Source organism: Manacus candei, unplaced genomic scaffold (genome assembly GCF_025592945.1).
Source record: "Manacus candei isolate 608988 ecotype Guabito, Panama unplaced genomic scaffold, ASM2559294v1 h1tg000314l, whole genome shotgun sequence".
Lineage (NCBI taxonomy): Eukaryota > Metazoa > Chordata > Aves > Passeriformes > Pipridae > Manacus > Manacus candei.
Genome location: NW_026138362.1, coordinates 15,761 through 42,500, shown reverse-complemented (window position 1 = coordinate 42,500; position 26,740 = coordinate 15,761). Strand labels below are relative to the sequence as shown.

The 26,740-nt window shown below is 61.7% G+C and overlaps 1 protein-coding gene across 1 annotated transcript in view; it reads left to right on the top strand.

The window, feature by feature from the left end:
* LOC127465114 (myosin-6-like) overlaps nt 1-26,068 on the top strand; it is a 29,579-nt gene extending 3,511 nt beyond the window's left edge. The window contains 28 exon segments of the mRNA XM_051775580.1: nt 433-603; nt 744-1,064; nt 1,153-1,209; nt 1,326-1,413; nt 1,512-1,629; nt 1,728-1,851; nt 4,573-4,709; nt 4,811-4,937; nt 5,028-5,156; nt 5,259-5,501; nt 6,413-6,589; nt 6,692-6,837; nt 6,919-7,009; nt 9,075-9,464; nt 10,876-11,002; nt 13,687-13,805; nt 15,593-15,789; nt 16,914-17,097; nt 17,856-18,021; nt 18,105-18,229; nt 18,325-18,633; nt 20,421-20,624; nt 21,467-21,592; nt 21,674-21,949; nt 24,430-24,525; nt 25,587-25,721; nt 25,815-25,886; nt 25,972-26,068. Of these exon segments, the coding sequence (XP_051631540.1) occupies nt 433-603; nt 744-1,064; nt 1,153-1,209; nt 1,326-1,413; nt 1,512-1,629; nt 1,728-1,851; nt 4,573-4,709; nt 4,811-4,937; nt 5,028-5,156; nt 5,259-5,501; nt 6,413-6,589; nt 6,692-6,837; nt 6,919-7,009; nt 9,075-9,464; nt 10,876-11,002; nt 13,687-13,805; nt 15,593-15,789; nt 16,914-17,097; nt 17,856-18,021; nt 18,105-18,229; nt 18,325-18,633; nt 20,421-20,624; nt 21,467-21,592; nt 21,674-21,949; nt 24,430-24,525; nt 25,587-25,721; nt 25,815-25,835 (4,404 nt within the window). The 3' untranslated portion in view covers nt 25,836-25,886; nt 25,972-26,068.
* The last annotated feature ends 672 nt before the right edge of the window (nt 26,069-26,740 follow it).

Genomic DNA, 26,740 nt, shown 5'->3' with positions numbered 1-26,740 from the left:
TGACCCCACTCACCCCACTGGGTCTCAGGTTCACCCCGCTGACCCCGTTGGGGGTTGAGTTGACCCCGCTCACCCCATTGGGTGTCAGGTTCACCCCATTGACCCTGTTGAGGATTGAGTTGACCCCGCTCACCCCACTGGGTCTCAGGTTCACCCCGTTGACCCCGCTCACCCCACTGGGTGTCAGGTTCACCCTGTTGACCCCGCTCACCCCACTGGGTGTCAGGTTCACCCTGTTGACCCCGCTCACCCCACTGGGTGTCAGGTTCACCCCGCTGACCCCATTGGGTGTCAGGTTCACCCCGCTGACCCCGTTGGGGATTGAGTTGACCCCGCTCACCCCATTGGGTGTCAGGTTCACCCCACTGACCCCGTTGGGGGTTGAGTTGACCGCGCCGATCCCGTCATCTGCCCCCGTCTCTCCTCCCCCAGTTCAACAGCTTCGAGCAGCTCTGCATCAACTTCACCAACGAGAAGCTGCAGCAGTTCTTCAACCACCACATGTTCGTGCTGGAGCAGGAGGAGTACAAGAAGGAGGGGATCGAGTGGGAGTTCATCGACTTCGGCATGGACCTCCAGGCCTGCATCGACCTCATCGAGAAGGTACCGCCCTCACCGGGGGCCTCCGGGCGCCGACGGAGGAGGGCCCGTCCACTTGGAGCCCGTTAGGGACCCAACAAGCGACTTTGGGGCGGCCCTTGGGTGTCCTCCGTGGCCGACGCCGTCTCCTCCTCCCCCCCCAGCCCATGGGGATCATGTCCATCCTGGAGGAGGAGTGCATGTTCCCCAAGGCCTCGGACATGACCTTCAAGGCCAAGCTCTACGACAACCACCTGGGCAAGTCGGCCAACTTCGGGAAGCCGCGCAACGTCAAGGGCAAGGCCGAGGCCCACTTCTCGCTCGTCCACTACGCCGGCACCGTGGACTACAACATCCTGGGCTGGCTGGAGAAGAACAAGGACCCCCTCAACGAGACGGTGGTGGGGCTCTACCAGAAATCCGCCCTCAAGCTCTTGGCCAGCCTCTTCTCCAACTACGCCGGGGCGGACTCCGGTGGGTGAAGGGTGGGTGGGGAAGGCGGCTGCCCGCTAGAGTTGCCTTCGTTCCCGCCTCACCCCGTCCATCTTCTCCTCAGGTGGCGACGGCGGGAAGGGCAAAGGAGCCAAGAAGAAAGGTTCCTCCTTCCAGACGGTCTCGGCCCTGCACCGGGTGAGGGACTCGCGCGGCGCGTCCACCGCGAGGCGGAGGGGGGGTCCCGCCCTCCCTCCGCCCCCGGCCCCTCCCCTGCTCTCCCCTTCGGCCAACCCCTTCTCTTCCTCCCCCAGGAGAACCTCAACAAGCTGATGGCCAACCTCAAGACCACCCACCCCCACTTCGTGCGCTGCCTCGTCCCCAACGAGCGGAAGCAGCCGGGTGAGCAAGAGGGCGGGGGGGGGGCGGGAAAAGGGGGGGGTGGGAGGGTGGGCGTGGCTCGTGGTTGACCCCACCCCAACCTGCGTCCCTTCCCCCAGGCGTGATGGACAACGCCCTGGTGATGCACCAGCTCCGCTGCAACGGCGTCCTGGAGGGGATCCGCATCTGCCGCAAGGGCTTCCCCAACCGCATCCTCTACGGGGACTTCCGCCAGCGGTGGGCACGGGGCGGTGGGCGCGGGGCGGGGGGCCTGGGGCGGGGGGCGTAACCCTCCCGGGGCTGATTGAGGGGGGTCGTGTCCCCTCTGCCGCCAGGTACCGCATCCTGAACCCCGCGGCCATCCCCGAGGGGCAGTTCATCGACAGCCGCAAGGGCGCCGAGAAGCTCCTGGGCTCCATCGACATCGACCACAACCAGTACAAGTTCGGGCACACCAAGGTGAGGCCGCAGGGCCCCCGTTGCCAACGGTGCCGCCGCCCACGAGGCGACGTGGAGCTCACCGTCAGACCACTCCCCTGCCCATCTGTCCATCCGCGTGTCCATCTGTCCATCCGCGTGTCCATCTGACCATCCCCCTGTCCATCTGTCCATCCACATGTCCATCTGTCCATCCGCATGTCCATCTGTCCATCCGCGTGTCCATCTGCCCATCCACGTGTCCATCTGTCCATCCACGTGTCCATCTGTCCATCCACGTGTCCATCTGCCCATCCACGTGTCCATCTGCCCATCCACGTGTCCATCTGTCCATCCCCCTGTCCATCCGTCCATCCCCCTGCCCATCTGCCCATCCACCTGTCCATCTGTCCATCCCCCTGTCCATCTGTCCATCCACGTGTCCATCTGTCCATCCACGTGTCCATCTGCCCATCCACGTGTCCATCTGCCCATCCCCCTGCCCATCTGTCCATCCACGTGTCCCTCTGCCCATCCCCCTGTCCATCTGTCCATCCACGTGTCCTTCTGTCCATCCCCCTGTCCATCTGTCCATCCACATACCCATCTCTCCATCCCCCTGTCCTTCTGTCCATCCACATGTCCCTCTGCCCATCCCCCTGTCCATCTGCCCCTCCACGTGTCCATCTCTCCATCCCCCTGCCCATCTGCCCATCCCCCTGTCCATCTGTCCATCCCCCTGCCCATCTGTCCATCCCCCTGTCCTTCTGTCCATCCCCGTGTCCTCCTGTCCATCCACATGTCCATCTGTCCATCCACGTGTCCATCTGTCCATCCCCCTGTCCATCTGCCCATCCCCCTGTCCATCTGTCCATCCCCCTGCCCATCTGCCCATCCCCCTGTCCATCTGTCCATCCCCCTGTCCACCTGTCCATCCCCCTGCCCACCTGCCCATCCCCCTGTCCATCTGCCCATCCCCCTGTCCACCTGTCCATCCACGTGTCCATCTGTCCATCCCCCTGTCCTTCTGTCCATCCCCGTGTCCTCCTGTCCATCCACATGTCCATCTGTCCATCCCCCTGCCCATCTGCCCCTCCACGTGTCCATCTGTCCATCCACATGTCCATCTGTCCATCCCCCTGTCCATCTACCCATCCCCCTGTCCACCTGTCCATCCACGTGTCCATCTGTCCATCCCCCTGTCCATCTGTCCATCCCCCTGCCCATCTGTCCATCCCCCTGTCCTTCTGTCCATCCCCGTGTCCTCCTGTTCATCCACATGTCCATCTGTCCATCCACATGTCCATCTGTCCATCCACGTGTCCATCTGTCCATCCCCCTGCCCATCTGCCCATCCCCCTGTCCATCTGTCCATCCCCCTGTCCACCTGCCCATCCCCCTGTCCATCTGCCCATCCCCCTGTCCACCTGTCCATCCCCCTGTCCATCTGTCCATCCCCCTGTCCTTCTGTCCATCCCCGTGTCCTCCTGTCCATCCACATGTCCATCTGTCCATCCCCCTGCCCATCTGCCCCTCCACGTGTCCATCTGTCCATCCACATGTCCATCTGCCCATCCACGTGTCCATCTCTCCATCCATGTGTCCATCTATCCCCCCGTCCATCTCTCCATCCCCCTGTCCATCTGCCCATCCCCCTGTCCATCTGTCCATCCCCCTGTCCATCTGTCCATCCCCCTGTCCATCTGCCCATCCCCCTGTCCATCTGTTCATCCCCCTGTCCATCTGCCCATCCCCCGTCCATCTGCCCATCCACGTGTCCCTCTGTCCATCCACCTGTCCATCTGTCCATCCCCCTGTCCATCTGTCCATCCACATGTCCATCTGTCCATCCCCCTGTCCATCTGCCCATCCCCCTGTCCATCTGCCCATCTGTCCCTCCCCCTGTCCATCTGCCCATCCACATGTCCTTCTGTCCATGCCCTGTCCCTCTGTCCATCCCCCTGCCCATCTGTCCCTCCCCCTGTCCATCTGCCCACCCGCATGTCCATCTGTCCATCACATGTCCATCTACCCATCCCCCTGTCCATCTGCCCATCCATGTGTCCATCTGCCCATCCCCCCACCCATCTGTCCATCCCCCCGTCCATCTGTCCATCCACGTGTCCATCTGCCCATCCCCCTGTCCATCTGTCCATCCCCCTGTCCATCTCTCCATCCCCCTGTCCATCTCTCCATCCCCCTGTCCTTCTGTCCATCCCCCTGCCCATCTGCCCATCCCCTGTCCATCTGTCCATCCCCCTGTCCATCTGCCCATCCCCCTGTCCATCTGTCCATCCCCCTGTCCATCTGTCCATCCCCCTGTCCATCTGCCCATCCCCCCGTCCATCTGTCCATCCCCCTGTCCATCTGCCCATCCACGTGTCCATCTGCCCATCCCCCTGTCCATCTGCCCATCCCCCTGTCCATCTGTCCATCCCCCTACCCATCTGCCCATCCCCCTGCCCATCTGTCCATCCCCCTGCCCATCTGCCCATCCCCCTGCCCATCTGTCCATCCCCCTACCCATCTGTCCATCCCCCTACCCATCTGTCCATCCCCCTGTCCATCTGTCCATCCCCCTGTCCACCTGTCCATCCCCCTGCCCACCTGCCCATCCCCCTGTCCATCTGTCCCTCCCACCCACCCCATTTGAGGCCGCGTGCTCTCCGTCCCCCCCGTTCCCCCCACCCCACCCCCGATGCGCCGCCGCCGACCCCGCCGTCCCGCCGCCCTCTCCCCGACCTCCTTCCCCCCCCCTCCCAGGTGTTCTTCAAGGCGGGGCTGCTGGGGCAGCTGGAGGAGATGCGGGACGAGCGCCTGTCCCGCATCATCACCCGCATCCAGGCGCGGGCGCGGGGGCAGCTCATGCGCCTCGAGTTCAAGAAGATCGTCGAGCGCCGGTGGGTGAGCCGGGCGGGACCAGGGGGGGGGCTTCTCCTCGCCGGGCGGGTCACCCGTGGTGGCACCCACGTCCCCCTCCCTGCTCTCCCCCTCCCCGCAGGGACGCGCTGCTGGTGATCCAGTGGAACCTGCGGGCCTTCATGGGGGTGAAGAACTGGCCGTGGATGAAGCTCTACTTCAAGATCAAACCCCTGCTGAAGAGCGCCGAGACGGAGAAGGAGATGCAGGTGGGAGAGGGAGGGCAGGGCGGGGCGGGATGACCAGGGTGGGTGGGCCATGGATGGTTGGTTGGACTCTCCGCGGGTCTCCCGGCGCAGAACATGAAGGAGGAGTACGGGCGGCTGAAGGAGGCCCTGGAGAAGTCGGAGTCGCGGCGGAAGGAGCTGGAGGAGAAGATGGTGTCCATGCTGCAGGAGAAGAACGACCTTCAGCTCCAAGTGCAGGCCGTGAGTGGGACGACCCCCCCTCCAAAACCACATCCCAGGGGTGCCACCGCCCCCAGGACCCCCCTCAGAGCCACCCCTTGTCGCCCGCCACCCCTCCCACAGGAGCAGGACAACCTGAACGACGCCGAGGAGCGCTGCGACCAGCTGATCAAGAACAAGATCCAGCTGGAGGCCAAGGTGAAGGAGCTGACGGAGAGGCTGGAGGACGAGGAGGAGATGAACGCCGAGCTGACGGCCAAGAAGAGGAAGCTGGAGGACGAGTGCTCCGAGCTGAAGAAGGACATCGACGACCTGGAGCTGACCCTGGCCAAGGTGGAGAAGGAGAAACACGCCACCGAGAACAAGGTGAGGGCAGGGAGGGGGCCTCGGCCTCGAGGGGAGGGGACTTGAGTTGACTTGGCTGGGTTGGGGTGGGTTGAGGAGACCCAAGGCTGGGTGGGTTGGGAAGACCCAAATCTGGTTGGGTTGGGTTGAGGAGACCCAAATCTGGTTGGGTTGGGTTGAGGAGACCCAAGGTTGGGTGGATTGGGAAGACCCAAATCTGTTTGGGTTGGGTTGAGGAAACCCAAGGCTGGGTGGGATGGGTTGGGTTGGGTTGAGGACACCAAAGGCTGGTTGGGTTGGGAAGACCCAAATCTGGTTGGTTTGTATTGAGGAGACCCAAGGCCAGTTGGGTTGGGTTGAGGAGACCAAAGGCTGGGTGGGTTGGGAAGACCAAGTTCTGGTTGATTTGTATTGAGGAGACCCAAATCTGGTTGGTTTGCATTGAGGAGACCCAAGGCGGGTTGGGTTGGGAAGACCCAAATCTGGTTGGGTTGGGTTGGGTTGAGGAGACCCAAGGCCGGTTGGGTTGGGAAGACCCAAATCTGGTTGGTTTGTATTGAGGAGATCCAAGACTGGTTGGGTTGGGTTGAAGAGACCCAAGGTTGGTTGGGTTGGGAAGACCCAAATCTGGTTGGTTTGCATTGAGGAGACCCAAGGCTGGTTGGGTTGGGTTGGGTTGAGGAGACCCAAGGAAGGTTGGATCGAGTTGACAAGACCCAAGGCTGGTTGGGTTGGGAAGACCCAAATCTGGTTGGGTTGGGTTGAGGAGACCCAAGGAAGGTAGGATCGGACTGAGAAGACCCCAAGGCTGGTTGGGTGGGGTTTATCAAGAAGACCCAACACGTTTTGGGTTCTCTGCATTGGAGTGGCCCCGTTGGCCGAGGTGAACCCGCTCCTGGCACCGCGCCGGAGACCGGATGCTGCTCCCACAGGTGAAGAACCTGACGGAGGAGATGGCGGGGCTGGACGAGACCATCGCCAAGCTGACCAAGGAGAAGAAGGCCCTGCAGGAGTCCCACCAGCAGACCCTGGACGACCTGCAGGCCGAGGAAGACAAAGTCAACACCTTGACCAAGGGCAAAGTCAAGCTGGAACAGCAAGTGGACGACGTGAGCGCGACCGGTCCCACCCCCTGGACCCGCCGAGGAGCTTTCTGGGGCAGAAATGATGAAAAACCTGAGGTTTCTCCCCGTTTCCGTGTCCCCACACAGCTGGAAGGCTCCCTGGAGCAGGAGAAGAAGATCCGGATGGACCTGGAACGGGCCAAGAGGAAGCTGGAGGGTGACCTGAAGCTGACCCAGGAGAACATCATGGACCTGGAGAACGACAAGCAGCAGCTGGAGGAGAAGCTAAAGAAGTGAGGCTGGTCCCCCATCCCGGGTACAACCCGCCCGGGGGCGGAGGTGGGACCCTCAGCACCCGCCTCTTTCCTCTGCAGGAAGGAGTTTGAGATCCACCAGCAGAACAGCAGGATCGAGGACGAGCAGGCCCTGGCCCTGCAGCTCCAGAAGAAGCTGAAGGAGCTGCAGGTGAGGGGTTGGGGCTGTGGCTGCTTGGGCGGGGCTGGGGAGTCTCCGGGTGGTTGGGTTGGAGTCTCCGGGTGGTTGGGTTGGAGTCTCCAGATGGTTGGGTTGGAGTCTCCGGGTGGTTGGGTTGGAGTCTCCGGGTGGTTGGGTTGGAGTCTCCGGGTGGTTGGGTTGGAGTCTCCGGGTGGTTGGGTTGGAGTCTCCAGGTGGTTGGGTTGGAGTCTCCAGGTGGTTGGGTTGGGATTGGTTTGAGTTGGGCTGAAGAGCTGAACCTTCAGTGCTTGGGTTGGGTTGGAGAGTCTCCAGATGGTTGGGTTGGAGTCTCCAGGTGGTTGGGTTGGAGTCTCCAGGTGGTTGGGTTGGAGTCTCCAGGTGGTTGGATTGGGGTGAAGATTCTCCACGTGGTTGGGTTGGAGTCTCCACGTGCTTGGGTTGGAGTCTCCAGGTGGTTGGGTTGGAGTCTCCAGGTGGTTGGGTTGGGTTGGTTTGAGTTGGGCTGAAGAGTTGAACCTTCAGCGCTTGGGTTGGGTCGGAGAGTCTTCAGATGGTTGGGTTGAGTTGAAGACACTCCGCTTGGTTGGGTTGGTTTGGGTTGACTTGAAGAGTCTCCAGCTGGTTGGATCGGGGTGAAGAGTGAGAGAGTCTCCAGGTGGTCGGGCTGAGTCGAAGACACTCCACTTGGTTGGGTTGGTTTGGGTTGACTTGAAGGGTCTCCAGCTGGTTGGGTTGAGTTGAAGTGTCCCAATCTGCTTGGGTTGGGTTGGAGCGTCTCCAGCTGGTTGGATTGGGGTGAAGAGTCAGAGAGTCTCCAGGTGGTCGGGCTGAGTCGAAGACATTCCACTTGGTTGGGCTGGTTTGGGTTGACTTGAGGGGTCTCCAGCTGGTTGGGTTGAGTTGAAGACACTCCATTTGTCTGGGTTGGTTTGGGTTGACATGAAGGGTCTCCAGCTGGTTGGGTTGAGTTGAAGACACTCCACTTGGCTGGGTTGGTTTGGGTTGACATGAAGGGTCTCCAGCTGGTTGGGTTGAGTTGAAGACACTTCACTTGGTTGGGTTGGGTTGGGTTGACTTGAAGGGTCTCCAGCTGGTTGGGTTGAGTTGAAGTGTCCCAAGTTGCTTGGGTTGGGTTGGAGAGTCTCCAACTGGTTGGATCGGGGTGAAGATTCTCCAAGTGGTCGGGTTGAGTTGAAGACACTCCACTTGGTTGGGTTGGGTTGGGTTGACTTGAACGGTCTCCAGCTGGTTGGGTTGAGTTGAAGACACTCCACCTGGTTGGGTTGGTTTGGGTTGACTTGAAGAGTCTCCAGCTGGTTGGATCGGGGTGAAGAGTGAGAGAGTCTCCAGCTGGTTGGGCTGAGTCGAAGACACTCCACCTGGTTGGGTTGGTTTGGGTTGACTTGAAGGGTCTCCAGCTGGTTGGGTTGAGTTGAAGTGTCCCAATCTGCTTGGGTTGGGTTGGAGAGTCTCCAGCTGGTTGGATTGGGGTGAAGAGTGAGAGAGTCTCCAGCTGGTTGGGCTGAGTCGAAGACACTCAACTTGGTTGGGTTGGGTTGGGTTGACTTGAAGGGTCTCCAGCTGGTTGGGTCGAGTTGAGTTGAAGTGTCCCAAGCTGCTCAGGTTGGGTTGGAGAGTCTCCAGATGGTTGGATTGGGGTGAAGATTCTCCAGCTGGTTGGGCTGAGTCGAAGGCACTCCTCTTGGTTGGGTTGGTTTGGGTTGACTTGAAGGGTCTCCAGCTGGTTGGGTTGAGTTGAAGACACTCCACTTGGTTGGGTTGGGTTGGGTTGACATGAAGATTCTCCAGGTGGTTGGGTTGAGTTGAAGACACTCCATTTGCCTGGGTTGGTTTGGGTTGACTTGAAGGGTCTCCAGCTGGTTGGGTTGAGTTGAAGGCACTCCACCTGGTTGGGTTGGTTTGGGTTGACATGAAGGGTCTCCAGCTGGTTGGGTTGAGTTGAAGTGTCCCAAGCTGCTCGGGTTGGGTCGAAGAGCCTCCAGTTGCTGAGCTGGGTCGAGCGGAAGGGTTGGGTGGACCCCCCTTCCCCAACCACCTCCCCCGCACGGCGCAGGCGCGGATCGAGGAGCTGGAGGAGGAGCTGGAGGCGGAGCGGACGGGCCGGGCCAAGGTGGAGAAGCAGCGCTCGGAGCTGTCGCGGGAGCTGGAGGAGCTCAGCGAGCGGCTGGAGGAGGCCGGCGGCGCCACCTCGGCCCAGCTGGAGCTCAGCAAGAAGCGGGAGGCCGAGTTCCAGAAGCTGCGGCGGGACCTGGAGGAGGCCACGCTGCAGCACGAGGCCACGGCGGCGGCGCTGAGGAAGAAGCAGGCCGACAGCGTGGCCGAGCTGGGCGAGCAGCTGGACAACCTGCAGCGCGTCAAGCAGAAGCTGGAGAAGGAGAAGAGCGAGCTCAAGCTGGAGCTGGACGACCTCGGCGCCAACGTGGAGCAGCTGATCAAGGCCAAGGTAGGGCCAGGCCAAGGGGGAGTCGTGGGGGGGGGGGGGGTTTGGGTGGGAGGGACCGTGAGGTTCATCCGGTTCTGTCGACCCGCGGTCAGGGACACCCGGCCTTGGACATTTTCAAGGATCCAAGGGCGGCCACGGCTTCCCTGGGCCTGGCCACCCTCACGGGGAAGGATTCCTTCCCCCAGTCCCACCTGACCCCCTCTTCTGGGTGGGAACCGTTCCACCTGTGGGGAGACAGAGGAGGGGGGAGGGATGTGCCCCCCTGGATCCTCCCAGGGGCACCGCGAGGAGTCTCCAGTTGTTGGGTTGGGTTGGGTTGGGTTGGGTTGGGCTGAAGAGTCTCCAGCTGGTTGGGTTGGGTTGGGTTGGGCTGAAGAGTCTCCAGTTGGTTGAGTTGGGTTGGGCTGAAGAGTCTCCAGTTGGTTGAGTTGGGTTGGGTTGGGCTGAAGAGTCTCCAGTTGGTTGAGCTGGGTTGGGTTGGGCTGAAGAGTCTCCAGTCGGTTGGGTTGGGTTGGGCTGAAGAGTCTCCAGTTGGTTGGGTTGGGTTGGGCTGAAGAGTCTCCAGTTGGTTGGGTTGGGTTGGGCTGAAGAGTCTCCAGTTGGCTGTGTTGGGTTGGGTTGAAGAGTCTCCAGTTGGTTGGGTTGGGTTGGGTTGGGCTGAAGAGTCTCCAGTTGGGTTGGGTTGGGTTGGGCTGAAGAGTCTCCAGTTGGTTGGGTTGGGTTGGGTTGGGTTGAAGAGTCTCCAGTTGGTTGGGTTGGGCTGAAGAGTCTCCAGTTGGTTGAGTTGGGTTGGGTTGGGTTGAAGACTCTCCAGTCGGTTGTGTTGGGTTGGGTTGGGCTGAAGAGTCTCCAGTTGGCTGGGGTGGGTTGGGCTGAAGAGTCTCGAGCTGGTTGGGTTCTGTTGGGCTGAAGAGTCTCCAGTTGGTTGAGCTGGGTTGGGTTGGGCTGAAGAGTCTCCTGCTGGTTGAATTGGGTTGGGTTGAAGAGTCTCCAGTTGGTTGGGTTGGGTTGGGCTGAAGAGTCTCCAGCTCGTTGGGTTGGGCTGAAGAGTCTCCAGTCAGTTGGGTTGGGTTGGGTTGGGCTGAAGAGTCTCCAGCTCGTTGGGTTGGGCTGAAGAGTCTCCAGTTGGTTGGGTTCTGTTGGGTTGAAGAGTCTCCAGTTGGTTGGGTTCTGTTGGGTTGAAGAGTCTCCAGTGGGTTGGGTTCTGTTGGGTTGAAGACTCTCCAGTTGGCTGTGTTGGGTTGGGTTGAGTGGATCCCACCAAGGCTCCCCTTCCACCAGACCGGGCATCTCCAAACCCTGTCCCACGTGGCCCTCGGACCCCTCCAGGGCCGGGGGGTCTCCCCGTGGCCCCTCCAGGGCCGGGGGGTCTCCCCGTGGCCCCCTCCCCACCCCGGCCCGCCCCCCGCAGGTGGCCATGGAGAAGATGTCGCGCTCCCTGGAGGACCAGGCGGCCGAGCACTTGGCCAAGCTGGAGGAGACCCAGCGCGTCCTCACCGACGCCAACGCCCAGCGGGCCAAGCTGCAGACGGAGAACGGTGGGAGCCCCGCCCCACACCGGCAGCCCCTCCCCGCCCCACGGCTCCGCCCCCTGCCCCACAGCCCCAGCCCCTGCCCCACATCTGCCTTCCCCCATCCCACAACTCCACCCCATCCCACAGCTCCGCCCCCTGCCCCACATCTGCAGCCCCCATCTCACACCTCCACCCCCTGCCCCACATCTGCAGCCCCTCCCTGCCCCACGGCTCCGCCCCCTGCCCCACAGCTCCGTCCCCTGCCCCATATCTGCCTCCTCCATCCCACAACTCCACCCCCTGCCCCACATCTGCCTCGCCCATCCCACACCTCCACCCCATCCCACATCTCCACCCCTGCCCCACAGCCGCAGCCCCCATCCCATCCTTCTACCCCCTGCCCCACTTCTGCAGCCCCTCCCTGCCGCACGGCTCCGCCCCCTGCCCCACAGCTCCGTCCCCTGCCCCACATCTGCCTCCCCCATCCCACACCTCCACCCCATCCCACATCTCCACCCCTGCCCCACATCTACAGCCCCCATCTCACACCTCCACCCCCTGCCCCACATCTGCAGCCCCCATCCCACACCTCCACCCCCTGACCCACATTTGCCTCCCCCATCCCTTCCCTCCACCCCCTGCCCCACATCTCCAGCCCCTGCCCCACGGCTCTGCCCCCTGCCCCACAGCTCCGCCCCCTGCCCCACATCTGCCTCCCCCATCCCACACCTCCACCCCCTGCCCCACATCCTCAGCCTCCATCCCATACCTGCAGCCCCTGCCCCACATCTGCAGCCCCCACCCCACGCCTCCACCCCATCCCACATCTCCACCTCTGCCCCACATCTGAAGCCCCCATCCCACACTTCCACCCCCTGCCCCACATCTGCCTCCCCCATCCCACAACTCCACCCCATCCCACGGCTCCGCCCCCTGCCCCAAACCTCCACCCCCTGCCCCACATCCTCAGCCTCCATCACATCCTTCTACCCCCTGCCCCACATCTGCAGCCCCTGCCCCACATCTGCAACCCCCATTCCATCCCTCCACCCCATCCCACACCTCCACCCCCTGCCCCACACCTGCAGCCCCCATCCCACAACTCTATCCTCTGCCCCAAACCTCCACCCCCTGCCCCACATCTGTCTCCCCCATCCCACACCTCCACCCCCTGCCCCACATCTGCCTCCCCCATCCCACAACTCCATCCCCTGCCCCACATCTGCAGCCCCCATTCCACACCTGCAGCCACCACCCCACACCTCCACCCCTGCCCCACTTTTGCCTCCCCCATCCCAAACCTCCACCCTCTGCCCCACATCTGCAGCCCCCATCCCCAAACCTCCACCCCCTGCCCCACATCTGCAGCCCCCATCCCACACCTACAGCCACCACCCCACACCTCCCCCCCCGCCCCACATCTGAAGCCCCCATCCCACACCTCCAACCCCTGCCCCAAACCTCCACCTCCTGCCCCACATCTACAGCCCCCATCCCACAACTCCACCCCCCACCCCACACCTCCACCCCTGCCCCAAACCTCCACCCTCTGCCCCACACCTCCACCCCCATCCCAAACCTCCACCCCCTGCCCCACATCTGCAGCCCCCATTCCACACCTGCAGCCACGACCCCACACCTCCACCCCTGCCCCACATTTGCCTCCCCCATCCCTTCCCTCCACCCCCTGCCCCACATCTGCAGCCCCTGCCCCACATCTGCAGCCCCTGCCCCACATCTACAGCCCCCACCCCACACCTCCACCCTCTGCCCCACATCTACAGCCCCCATCCCACACCTCCACCCCCTGCCCCATATCTGCAGCCCCTGCCCCACATCTACAGCCCTCATCCCACACCTCCACCCTCTGCCCCACATCTGCCTCCCCCATCCCACAACTCCATCCCCTGCCCCACATCTGAAGCCCCCATCCCACACCTCCACCCCCTGCCCCAAACCTCCACCTCCTGCCCCACATCTACAGCCCCCATCCCATCCCTCCACCCCCTGCCCCACACCTGCAGCCCCCATCCCATCCCTCCACCCCCTGCCCCACATCTCCAGCCCCTGCCCCACACCTGCAGCCCCCATCCCACACCTCCAACCCCTGTCCCAAACCTTCACCTCCTGCCCCACATCTACAGCCCCCATCCCACAACTCCACCCCCCACCCCACACCTCCACCCCATCCCACACCTCTACCCCTGCCCCAAACCTCCACCCTCTGCCCCACACCTGCAGCCACCACCCCACACCTCCCCCTGCCCCATATCTGCAGCCCCCATCCCTCTACCCCCTGCCCCATATCTGCAGCCCCTGCCCCACATCTGCAGCCCCCATCCCACAACTCCACCCCTTCCCGCCACCTCCACCCCTGCCCCACATCTGCCTCCCCCATCCCACATCTCCACCCCTGCCCCACATCTACAGCCCCCATCCCACACCTCCACCCTCTACCCCACATCCGCAGCCCCCACCCCACACCTCCACCCCCTTTCACCACCTCCACCCCCCGCCCCACCCCTTCACCCCTCGCCCCACATCCCCCCCAAACCTTCATCCCCACCCTCTCCCTTCATCCCTTTTCCCTCGTCTTCACCCTCCGCCCCACATCTCCACCCGCTTCAGCCCCCTCCCCACGTGCTGACCCCGCCCCTCACCCCGCCCCGAAGCCCCGCCCCACGCCTGAAGCCCCGCCCCTCGCACAGGTGAGCTGTCCCGGCAGCTGGAGGAGAAGGAGGCCCTGGTGTCGCAGCTGACCCGGGGGAAGGTCTCCTACACCCAGCAGCTGGAGGACCTGCGCCGGCAGCTGGAGGAGGAGATGAAGGTTGGATCAGGGGTGGGGGGCTCCAGGAAGGTCACGGGGGTCCGTCGCCCTCGCGGTCACCGGTTGGGTTGGGTTGGGTCGGGTTGGGTTGGGTCGGGTCGGGTCGGGTCGGGTCGGGTTGGGTCGGGTTGGGTTGGGTCGGGTTGGGTTGGGTTGGGTCGGGTTGGGTTGGGTTGGGTTGGGTTGGGTCGGGTTGGGTCGGGTTGGGTTGGGTTGGGTTGCGTTGGGTCGGGTTGGGTTGGGTTGGGTTGCGTTGGGTCGGGTTGGGTTGGGTTGGGTCGGGTTGGGTTGGGTTGGGTTGGGTTGGGTGGGTCCCTCTGCGGGTTGTTGCGTCTCGGAGAGTCTGAGGAGGGTTGGGTTGGTCTACAGAAGGTCTAGAAAAAGGGTACAAGGAGGGTTGGGTCGGTCTGGGGAAGGTCTGAAGAAGGTGGGGTTGGTCTACAGGATGTCCAAGGGAGGTTGGGTTGGTGGGAAGGAGGTTGGATGAGGTTGATGGAAGGTCAAAGAGGGTTGGGTCGGTCTCGGGAAGGTCTGAAGAGGGTTGAGTTGGTCTACAGGATGTCCAAGGGAGGTTGGGTTGATGTGTGGAAGGTCTGAAGAAGGTGGGGTTGGTCCACAGGATGTCCAAGGAGGGTTGGGTTGGTGGGAAGGAGGTTGGATGAGGTTGATGGAAGGTCAAAGAGGGTTGGGTTGGTCTGGGGAAGGTCTGAAGAAGGTGGGGTTGGTCTGCAGAAGGTTGGGTTGGTCTGGAGAAGTTTGGGTTGGAGGAGGTTGGGTCGGTCCATGGAAGGTACAAGGAAGGTTGGGTTGGTCTGCAGAGGGTTGGGTTGGTCTGCAGGAGGTTGGGTTGGTCTGGAGGAGGTTGGGTTGATCCACAGAGGGTTGGGTTGGTCTGCAGAAGGTTGGGTTGGTCTGGAGAAGGTTGGATTGGTCTGCAGAAGGTTGGATTGGTCTGCAGAAGGTTGGGTTGGTTTGGAGGAGGTTGGGTTGATCTGCAGAAGGTCAGGTTCATCCACAGAAGGTTGGGTTGGGGTGCAGAAGGTTGGGTTGGTCTGCAGGAGGTTGGGTTGGTCTGCAGAAGGTGGGGTTGGTCTGGAGAAGGTCGAATTGGTCTGCAGAAGGTCAGGTTGATCCACAGAGGGTTGGGTTGGGGTGCAGAAGGTCGGGTTGGTCTGGAGGAGGTTGAGTTGGTCTGCAGAAGGTTGGGTTGGTCTGCAGAAGGTTGGGTTGGTCTGCAGAAGGTTGGGTTGGTCTGGTTGGCCTGCAGAAGGTCTGGTTGGCCTGCAGAAGGTCGGGTTGGTCTGGAGGAGGTTGGGTTGGTCTGGAGGAGGTTGGGTTGATCTGCAAAAGGTTGGGTCGGTCTATGGAAGGTACGAGGAAGGCTGGGTTGGTCTGCAGGAGGTTGGGTTGGTCTGCAGGAGGTTGGGTTGGTCTGGAGGAGGTTGGGTTGGTCTGCAGAAGGTCAGGTTGATCCACAGAGGGTTGGGTTGGTCTGCAGAAGATCAGGTTGATCCACAGAGGGTTGGGTTGATCCACAGAAGGTCGGGTTGATCCACAGAAGGTCGGGTTGATCCACAGAGGGTTGGGTTGGGGTGCAGAAGGTCGGGTTGGTCCATGGAAGGCTGGGTTGGTCTGGAGGAGGTTGGGTTGATCTGCAGAAGGTCGGGTTGGCCTGCAGAAGGTCGGGTTGGGCGGGGTGACCGTGACCAGCTCTCGCTGAGCCGAAGAACCCCGAGGCCGCTCCAGCCCGCCCGACCCCACGGGCGCCGCCTTCCCCTCCGGCCCAGGCCAAGAACGCGCTGGCCCACGCGCTGCAGTCGGCCCGGCACGACGGGGACCTGCTGCGGGAGCAGTACGAGGAGGAGACCGAGGCCAAGGCCGAACTCCAGCGCCTGCTCTCCAAGGCCAACTCCGAGGTGGCCCAGTGGAGGACCAAGTACGAGACGGACGCCATCCAACGCACCGAGGAGCTGGAGGAGGCCAAGTGAGTCCCCGCCCCGTGGGCGGAGCTTCTGGGGGGGGGTCGGGGGGGTGGAGACCACCCTCTGGAGAAGGTTCTGGAGGGAATTGAGTTATCCGCCCATGGATGGAGCTTCTGTGGGGTGGGGGGTGGAGACCACCCTCTGGAGAAGGTTCTGGAGGGAATTGAGTTATCTCTCCATGGGCAGAGCTTCTGTGGGGTGGGAGGTGGAGACCACCCTCTGGAGAAGGTTCTGGAGAAGGTTCTGGAGAAGGTTAAGGAGGGAATTGAGTCATCTGCCCATGGATGGAGCTTCTGAGGGGTTTGGGGGGTGGAGACCACCCTCTGGAGAAGGTTCTGGAGGGAATTGAGTTATCTCTCCATGGGCAGAGCTTCTGTGGGGTGGGGGGGTGGAGACTCCACCCTCTGGAGAAAGTTCTGGAGAAGGTTCTGGAGGGAATTGAGTTATCTGCCCATGGATGGAGCTTCTGTGGGGTGGGGGGTGGAGACTCCCCCTTCTGGAGAAGGTTCTGGAGGGAATTGAGTCATCTGCCCATGGATGGAGCTTGAGGGGTTTGGGGGGTGGAGACCACCCTCTGGAGAAGGTTCTGGAGAAGGTTCTGGAGGGAATTGAGTCATCCGCCCATGGATGGAGCTTCTGAGGGGTGGAGGGTGGAGACCACCCACTGGAGAAGGTTCTGGAGAAGGTTCTGGAGGGAATTGAGTCATCCGCCCATGGATGGAGCTTCTGAGGGGGTTGGGGGGTGGAGACCACCCAGTGGAGAAGGTTCTGGAGAAGGTTCTGGAGAAGGTTCTGGAGAAGGTTCTGGAGGGAATTGAGTCATCCGCCCGTGGGCAGAGCTTCTGTGGGGTGGAGGGTGGAGACCACCCTCTGGAGAAGGTTCTGGAGAAGGTTCTGGAGAAGGTTCTGGAGGAAACTGAGTCATCTACCCATGGACTGAGCTTCTGTGGGGTGGAGGGTGGAGACTCCACCCTCTGGAGAAGGTTCTGGACAAAGTCCCAGAGGAGGTAGAGGAGACCCAGAGCAGAACCCCGGCCAACAGCCGGGCGGGAGGAGGCCTGAGCGGTCCCGCCCAGCCCAGGGCTGACCCCGGGCTGTCCCCCCGTCCCCCGCTCCCCGGGGGCAGGAAGAAGCTGGCGCAGCGGCTGCAGGAGGCCGAGGAGGCGGTGGAGGCCGTGAACGCCAAGTGCTCCTCGCTGGAGAAGACCAAGCACCGGCTGCAGAACGAGATCGAGGACCTGATGGCCGACGTGGAGCGCTCCAACGCCGCCGCCGCCGCCCTGGACAAGAAGCAGAGGAACTTCGACAAGGTGGGGGCCATGGGGGGTGAAAAACGGGAGGCCAGGCCCAAATTAATTAACCGAGAAATTCGGGGCCTGCTGACGAGTCGCCAACGTCCCAAACCACCTGCGCTCGTCGTGTTCTTCTCACCGGAGCGAAAACTTAAAAGAATGGTAAAAAAAATGTAATAAACTTAAAGGTAATAAATTAAGATGTAGTAGGGTGAGGTGGACGTTTGAGCAGAAGAAACAGGTTGGAAGTCAAGGCCTTCTCCAAGCCTCAGTGAGCGGGACAAGAACAATGGAAGAGAAGGGAGATCGGGCTGAGGAAGATGAGAATCAGCCCCCAGACCCATGGGATGAGGAGAGGGTTAGGGGAAGGACCACCCCAAGCCCTGCCTGAGCTCCACCTACACCCCCCTTCCTCCCCTGAGTCTGGGGGCTTAAACTCACCTTCCTCAGCCTGACCCTTCTTCTCTTCCGTTGTTCCCGACCCGCTCCCTGAAGCTTGGAAAAAACCCCGTCTCCCGGCTTGTTTCTTCTATTCAAGTGTCCTCCTCATCCTGCTGCATCTTTAATTTATTACCTTTAGGTTTATTACATTTTTTTTTTACCATTCTCTTAAGTTTTTGGCCCAGTAGAGTAGAACAGAGCGAGCACAGATGGTTTGGGGTGTTGGTGACTCGTCAGCAGGCCCCAAATTTCTCGGTTAATTCATTCGGGCCTGGCCTCCTGTTTTGGGGGGGCACAGGAGGGTGACCCCAGGTTGTGTGTCCCCCCCCCTCCAGGTGTTGTCCGAGTGGAAGCAGAAGTTCGAGGAGTCGCAGACGGAGCTGGAGGCGTCGCAGAAGGAGGCCCGGGCCCTCAGCACCGACCTCTTCAAGCTGAGGAACGTCTACGAGGAGTCGCTGGAGCACCTGGAGACCCTCAAGAGGGAGAACAAGAACCTGCAAGGTGAGGTCGTGGGCAGCTCTACCCCCCTGTCCTATGTCGCCCACCCCTCCCACGGGTTCTGATGGGGTCTCCCCCCGGAGCAGAGGAGATCTCGGACCTCACGGAGCAGCTCGGCGCCGGCCACAAGTCCGCCCACGAGCTGGAGAAGGCGCGGAAGCAGCTGGACGCCGAGAAGCTGGAGCTCCAGGCCGCCCTGGAGGAGGCCGAGGTGGGACCAGCCGCGTCCCCCGCGTTCCCCCGGCGACACATTCACCCTCCACGACCCTCAAGGTCCCCCCTCTGTGTCGTGTGTCCCCCCCTCAGGCCTCCCTGGAGCACGAGGAGGGCAAGATCCTGCGGGCGCAGCTGGAGTTCAACCAGGTGAAGGCGGAGTACGAGCGGAAGCTGGGGGAGAAGGAGGAGGAGATGGAGCAGGCGAAGCGCAACCACCTGCGGGTGGTGGAGTCTCTCCAGACCTCGCTGGACGCCGAGACCCGGAGCCGCAACGAGGCCCTGCGGCTGAAGAAGAAGATGGAGGGCGACCTGAACGAGATGGAGATCCAGCTCGGCCACGCCAACCGCGGCGCCAGCGAGGCCCAGAAGCAAGTCAAGGCCCTGCAGGGCTGCCTGAAGGTACCTGTGAGGTGTGGGAGGGACCTGGGGGTACCTGTCCCATGGGGAGGGTGAGGTCCAGGAGGTACCTGAGGGTACCTGTCCCATGGGGAGGGTGAGGTGTGGGAGGTACCTGAGGGTACCTGTGAGGTGTGGGAGGGACCTGAGGGTACCTGTCCCATGGGGAGGGTGAGGTCCGGGAGGTACCTGAGGGTACCTGTCCCATGGGATGGGTAGGAGGTACCTGAGGGTACCTGTCCCAGTGAGGTCCAGGAGGTACCTGAGGGTACCTGTCCCATGGGATGGTGAGGTCCAGGAGGTACCTGAGGGTACCTGTCCCATGGGGATGGTGATGGGTAGGAGGTACCTGAGGGTACCTGCCCCATGGGATAGTGAGGTCCAGCAGGTACCTGAGGGTACCTGTCCCATGGGGATGGGGATGGGTAGGAGGTGCCTGAGGGTACCTGTCCCATGGGGATGGATAGGAGGTACCTGAGGGTACCTGTCCTATGGGACAGTGAGGTCTGGGAGGTACCTGAAGGTACTTTTCCCATGGGACAGTGAGGTCCAGGAGGTACCTGAAGGCACTTTTCCCATGGGATAGTGAGGTAGGAGGTACCTGAAGGTACCTGTCCCATGGGATGGTGAGGTCCAGGAGGTACCTGAGGGTACCTGCCCCATGGGGAGGGTGATGGGTAGGAGGTACCTGAGGGTACCTGTCCCAGTGAGGTCCAGGAGGTACCTGAGGGTACCTGTCCCATGGGGATGGGGATGGGTAGGAGGTACCTGAGGGTACCTGTCCCATGGGACAGTGAGGTCCGGGAGGTATCTGAGGGTACCTGTCCCATGGGACAGTGAGGTCCAGGAGGTACCTGTGGGTGGATGGGGATGGGGATGGTGATGGGTAGGAGGTACCTGAGGGTACCTGTCCCATGGGGATGGTGATGGGCAGGAGGTACCTGAGGGTACCTGTCCCATGGGGATGGGTAGGAGGTACCTGAGGGTACCTGTCCCATGGGGATGGGTAGGAGGTACCTGAGGGTACCTGTCCCATGGGACAGTGAGGTCCAGGAGGTATCTGAGGGTACCTGTCCCATGGGATGGGTAGGAGGTACCTGAGGGTACCTGTCCCATGGGATAGTGAGGTCCAGGAGGTACCTGAGGGTACCTGTCCCAGTGAGGTCCAGGAGGTACCTGAGGGTACCTGTCCCATGGGGATGGTGATGGGTGGGAGGTGCCTGAGGGTACCTGTCCCAGTGAGGTCCAGCAGGTACCTGAGGGTACCTGTCCCAGCAAGGTGTGGGAGGTACCTGAGGGTACCTGTCCCATGGGATGGGTAGGAGGTACCTGAGGGTACCTGTCCTAGTGAGGTCCAGGAGGTACCTGAGGGTACCTGTCCTAGTGAGGTCCAGGAGGTACCTGAGGGTACCTGTCCCATGGGGATGGGGATGGGTAGGAGGTACCTGAGGGTACCTGTCCCAGTGAGGTCCAGGAGGTACCTGAGGGTACCTGTCCCATGGGGATGGGTAGGAGGTACCTGAGGGTACCTGCCCCATGGGGAGGGTGATGGGTAGGAGGCCCCACCACCCCCCCAGGGGTGGTTGAGTGGTCCTACCCCTACTTCCCTACCCCCCAGGGGTGTTTGGGTTCCCTTCCCCACACCCCCATAGCCGGGTAAACCCACCACCCTTTCCCCACCACCCTCACGGTCGGGGGCACCTCCCTGCCCTTCCCCACCCCCCAGGGGCAGTTGGGTGGCCCCCCCCACCCTCCTGGCCCCCCGTCCTCACGGCGGGGTGGCCCCCCAGGACACGCAGCTGCAGCTGGATGAGGCGGCGAGGGCCGGGGAGGAGCTGAGGGAGAACGTGGCCGTGGCGGAGCGGCGGAACGCGCTGCTGCAGGCCGAGCTGGAGGAGCTGCGGGCGCTGGCCGAGCAGACCGAGCGGGCCCGCAAACTGGCCGAGCAGGAGCTCATCGAGGCCAGCGAGAGGGTCCAGCTCCTCCACTCGCAGGTGAGACCTCCCAGAGAGGGGGCACCTCCGTCCAGGGGCGCTCAAACCCAGGAGAGACGGAGACGCTTGGTCGGTTTGGGCACCTCGAGGCGGCTCGAGGTGGTGTTGGCCCGGTGGCCCCACCTCCTCCTGAGGGTTGGGTTGGTCTGGAGGAGGTTGGGTTGGTCCGTGGAAGGTCCAGGGAAGGTTGGGTTGGTCCAAGGAAGGTTGGGTTGATCTGGAGGAGGTTGGGTTGGTCAATAGAAGGTAAGAGGAAGGTTGGGTTGGTCCATGGAAGGTTTGAGGAAGGTTGGGTTGGTCCATAGAAGGCCCAACGAAGGTTGGGTTGGTCCATAGAAGGTTTGAAGAAGGTTGGGTTGGTCCGTGGAAGGTTTGAAGAAGGTTGGGTTGATCTGGAGGAGGTTGGGTTGGTCCATAGAAGGTTGGGTTGGTTCATAGAAGGTCCGAGGAAGGTTGGGTTGGTCCATAGAAGGTTTGAAGAAGGTGGGGTTGGTCCAAGGAAGGTTGGGTTGGTCCATAGAAGGCCCAAGGAAGGTTGGGTTGGTCCATAGAAGGTCCAAGGAAGGTTGGGTTGGTCCATGGAAGGTTTGAAGAAGGTTGGGTTGGTCCATGGAAGGCCCAAGGAAGGTTGGGTTGCTCTACAGAAGTTTGGGAGCTTCTCTTTGAGTTGCTCTACGGAAGGTCGGCGGCTTCTGTGTCGACTCACCAAGATCCCCGGAAGAAGATCCTCCAACCCTGCCGAGCCCTGGGGAGCCTCCAAGGCCTGGGGAGGGGGGTCAAGACCTGGGTCAGCAGCCCCGGGGCCGCCCCCTGAGGTCCCCCTTTCCCCCCTCGCCCCCCAGAACACGAGCCTGATCAACCAGAAGAAGAAGATGGAGGGCGACGTCTCCCAGCTGCAGGCGGAGGTGGAGGAGGCCGTGCAGGAGTGCCGCAACGCCGAGGACAAGGCCAAGAAGGCCGTCACCGACGTGAGTGGCGCGGCCGGGGCGGGGTGACGGGGGGACGAACCACCCGGCCGGACCTCCCCGTTGTCCCCCCCACCCCTGCAGGCGGCCATGATGGCCGAGGAGCTGAAGAAGGAGCAGGACACGAGCGCCCACCTGGAGAGGATGAAGAAGAACATGGAGCAGACCATCAAGGACCTGCAGCTGCGCCTGGACGAGGCCGAGCAGCTGGCCCTGAAGGGCGGCAAGAAGCAGCTGCAGAAGCTGGAGGGGCGGGTGAGGGAGCTGGAGGCCGAGCTGGAGGCCGAGCAGAAGAGGAACGCCGAGAGCGTCAAGGGGCTGCGCAAGTCCGAGAGGAGGGTCAAGGAGCTCAGCTACCAGGTGAGACACCGAGGGGGGGTCAAGGAGCTCAGCTACCAGGTGAGACCACCATGGGGGGGTCAAGGAGCTCAGCTACCAGGTGAGACCACCGTGGGGGGCAAGGTGAGACCACCACGGGGGGGTCAAGGAGCTCAGCTACCAGGTGAGACACCGAGGGGGGGTCAAGGTGAGACCCCCATGGAGGGGTCAAGGAGCTCAGCTACCAGGTGAGACACCATGGGGGGGTCAGGGAGTTCAGCTACCGGGTGAGACACCGAGGGGGGGGGGACAAGGAGCTCAGTTACCAGGTGAGACCACCATGGGGGGCAAGGTGAGACCACCATGGGGGGGTCAAGGAGCTCAGCTACCAGGTGAGACACTGAGGGGGGGTCAAGGAGTTCAGCTACCAGGTGAGACCACCGTGGAGGGGTCAAGGTGAGACCACCATGGGGGGGTCAAGGAGTTCAACTACCAGGTGAGACCACCATGGGGGGGTCAAGGTGAGACCACCATGGGGGGGTCAAGGTGAGACCACCATGGAGGGGTCAAGGAGCTCATCTATCAGGTGAGATGCTGAGGGGGGGCAAGGTGAGACCACCATGGGGGGTCAAGGAGCTCAGCTACCAGGTGAGACCACCCTGGGGGGGTCAAGGAGGTCATCTATCAGGTGAGACACCATGGGGGCAAGGTGAGACCATTGTGGGGGGGTCAAGGAGCTCAGCTACCAGGTGAGACACCGGGGGGGGGGGGCAAGGTGAGACCCCCATGGAGGGGTCAAGGAGCTCATCTACTGGGTGGGACCACCATGGTGTGGCCCCTCTTCATCTACGTTCACGGGGGACTGGAAATGGGGAGAGACGGTGGCGGCCACGGGGACGTCACTGATGCAGGACATTGACCTGGTGGACACAGGGATGGAGATGACCCAGAGGATTGACCTGGTGGCCACAGGGACAGAGGTGACCCAGGACATTGTCCTGGTGGCTGTAGGGATGGAGATGACCCAGGACATTGACCTGCTGGCTGTAGGGATGGAGGTGACCCAGAACATTGACCTGGTGGCCACAGGGATAGAGGTGACCCAGAACATTGACCTTATGGCCACAGGGACAGAGATGACCCAGAACATTGACCTTATGGCCACGGGGACAGAGATGACTCAGGACATTGACCTGGTGGCCACAGGGACATGGATGACCCACAACATCAACTTGGTGGCCGTAGGGATGGAGATGACCCAGGACATCGACCTGGTGGCCACACAGACAGGGATGACCCAGAGGATTGACCTGCTGGCCACAGGGACAGAGGTGACCCAGGACATTGACCTGGTGGCCACAGGGACATGGATGACCCAGAGGATTGACCTGGTGGCCATAGGGACGGAGATGACCCAGGACATTGTCCTGGTGGACACAGGGACAGAGGTCACCCAGGACATTGACCTGATGGCCACAGGGACATGGATGACCCACAGCGTTGACCTGGTGGCTGTAGGGACAGAGATGACCCAGGACATTGACCTGGTGGCCAAAGGGACATGGATGACCCAGAGGATTGACCTGGTGGCCACAGGGATGGAGATGACCCAGAACATTGACCTGGTGGCCACAGGGACAGAGGTGACCCAGAGGATTGACCTGGTGGCCACAGGGACAGAGGTGACCCAGGACATTGACCTGGTGGCCACACAGACAGAGATGACCCAGAGGATTGACCTGGTGGCCACAGGGACAGAGGTGACCCAGAACATTGACCTGCTGGCCTTAGGGATGGAGGTGACTCAGGACATTGACCTGGTGGCCGTAGGGACAGAGGTGACCCAGGACATTGACCTGCTGGCCACGGGGACAGAGATGACCCAGAACATTGACCTGGTGGCTGTAGGGACAGAGGTGACCCAGGACATTGACCAGGTGGTCACAGGGACAGAGATGACCCAGGACATTGTCCTTATGGCCACAGGGACAGAGGTGACCCAGGACATTGACCTGCTGACCACAGGGACAGAGGTGACCCAGAACATTGACCTGGTGGCCACAGGGACAGGGATCAGCCACAACATTGACCTGGTGGCCGTAGGGACGGAGATGACCCAGGACATTGACCTGGTGGCCACAGGGACAGAGGTGACCCAGGACATTGACCTGCTGACCACAGGGACAGAGGTGACCCAGAACATTGACCTGGTGGCCACAGGGACAGAGGTGACCCAGGACATTGACCTGGTGGCCACAGGGACAGGGATCAGCCACAACATTGACCTGGTGGCCGTAGGGACGGAGATGACCCAGGACATTGACCTGGTGGCCACAGGGACAGAGGTGACCCACAGCGTTGACCTGGTGGCCGTATGGATGGAGATGACCCAGGACATTGACCTGGTGGCCACAGGGACAGAGGTGACCCAGAGGGTTGACCCGGTCAGTTGACCGGTCACGGGTGACCTGGAGTCCCTGACTGGTGCCACCCTGAGCCAATGTCCACCCCTGTCCCCGCAGACCGAGGAGGACAAGAAGAACCTGCTGCGGCTGCAGGACCTGGTGGACAAACTGCAGATGAAAGTCAAGGCCTACAAGCGGCAGGCGGAGGAGGCGGTGGGTGAACGGGGAGGGAGGGACGAGGGGAGGGTGGATGGAGGAGGATGGAGGGATGGGTGGGTGGATCAAAGAGAAGGAGGATGGGTGGAAGGATGGATGGGTGGGAAGAAGGATGGATGGATGGGTGGACAGATGGATGACTGGAGGGATGGATCAAAGAGAAGAAGGATGGATGGGTGGATGGATGGATGGATGATGGGTGGATGGGTGGGTGGATGGATGGATGGACAGACAGATGGATGAATGGAGGGATGGATCAAAGAGAAGATGGATGGATGGATGGATGGATGGATGGAGGGATGGATGGGAAGAAGGATGGATGGATGGATGGACAGACAGATGGATGAACGGAGGGATGGATCAAAGAGAAGGATGGATGGATGGAGGGATGGGTGGATGGAAGGATGGATGGATGCATGGGTGGATGGATGATGGATGGGTGGATGGGTGGATGGATGGATGGATGGATGGGTGGATGGGTGGATGGATGGATGGATGGATGGATGGGTGGATGGATCAAAGAGAAGGATGGATGGATGGGTGGATGGATGGGTGGATGGATGAATGGATGGATGGATGGGTGGATGAATGGATGGGTGGATGGATGGATGGATGGGTGGATGGATGGACAGATGGATGGGTGGATGGATGAATGGGTGGATGGATGGATGGATGAATGGATCCATGGATGGGTGGGTGGATGAATGGATGGATGATGGGTGGATGGGTGGATGGATGGATGGATGGGTGGATGAATGGATGGGTGGATGGATGAATGGATCCATGGATGGGTGGATGGATGGACAGATGGGTGGATGGATGGACAGATGGATGGGTGGATGGATGAATGGGTGGATGGATGGATGGGTGGATGGATCCATGGATGGGTGGATGACGGAGAGATGGACGCTGAGCCCACGGATGGCTGAGCCTTCAGAAGGATGGGGACGGACGGATGGATCGACGGACAGAGGGACAAAGACAGCTCAGCCGTGGGGGGGAGGCAGGAGGACGTTTGGCCCTGGTGCCACCCCCCTGACCCCCCCTTGCCCCCCCAGGAGGAACAGGCCAACACCAACCTGGCCAAGTTCCGGAAGGCGCAGCACGAGCTGGACGAGGCCGAGGAACGCGCCGACATCGCCGAGTCCCAGGTCAACAAACTGCGGGCCAAGAGCCGCGACATCGGAGCCAAGGTGGGACCTCCCCCCGTCAAACACCCCCCCCAGCCCCACAGCCACCCCATGACCGCCCCCGGACCCGCTGTCTTCTCTCCCACCCCACCCCAGAAGCTGCACGATGAGGAGTGACCACCACCCTCGTGAGGGACCACCAACACCACCACGGACCCACCATGAGGAGTGACCCACCACCCTCGTGAGGGACCACCACCAACAACAACAACACCACCATGGACCCACCATGAGGAGTGACCACTGCCACGAGTGACCCACTGCCACGAGTGACCCACTGCCACGAGTGACCCACCATGAGAAGGGACCCACCATCACGATGAGGGACCCACCTTCACCATGAGGGACCCCCATGATGACATGAGGGACCCACCACCACCATGGGGACCCACCACCACCACCATGAGGGACCCCCATGATGATATGAGGGACCCATGGTGATGATGATGATGATGATGGACCCCTTATGAAGGAACCACCACCACGAGGGACCCACCATGAGAAGGGACCCACCACCACCACCATGAGGGACCCACCACCAACAACATGAGGGACCCCCATGATGACATGAGGGACCCCCCTCCACCATGAGGGACCCACCTCCACCATGGGGAACCCACCACCACCACCATGAGGGACCCCCATGATGATATGAGGGACCCATGGTGATGATGATGATGATGAGGGACCCCTTATGAAGGAACCACCACCACGAGGGACCCACCATGAGAAGGGACCCACCACCACCACCATGAGGGACCCACCACCAACAACATGAGGGACCCCCATGATGACATTTGGGACCCACCACCACCATGAGGGACCCCTTATGAAGGAACCACCACTACGAGTGACCCACCATGAGAGGGGACCCACCATCATGATGAGGGACCCACCTCCACTAACATGAGGGACCCATGATGATGATGAGGGACCCCTTATGAAGGAACCACCACCATGAGGGACCCACCATGAGAAGGGACCCACCATGATGATGAGGGACCCACCTCCACCATGGGGAA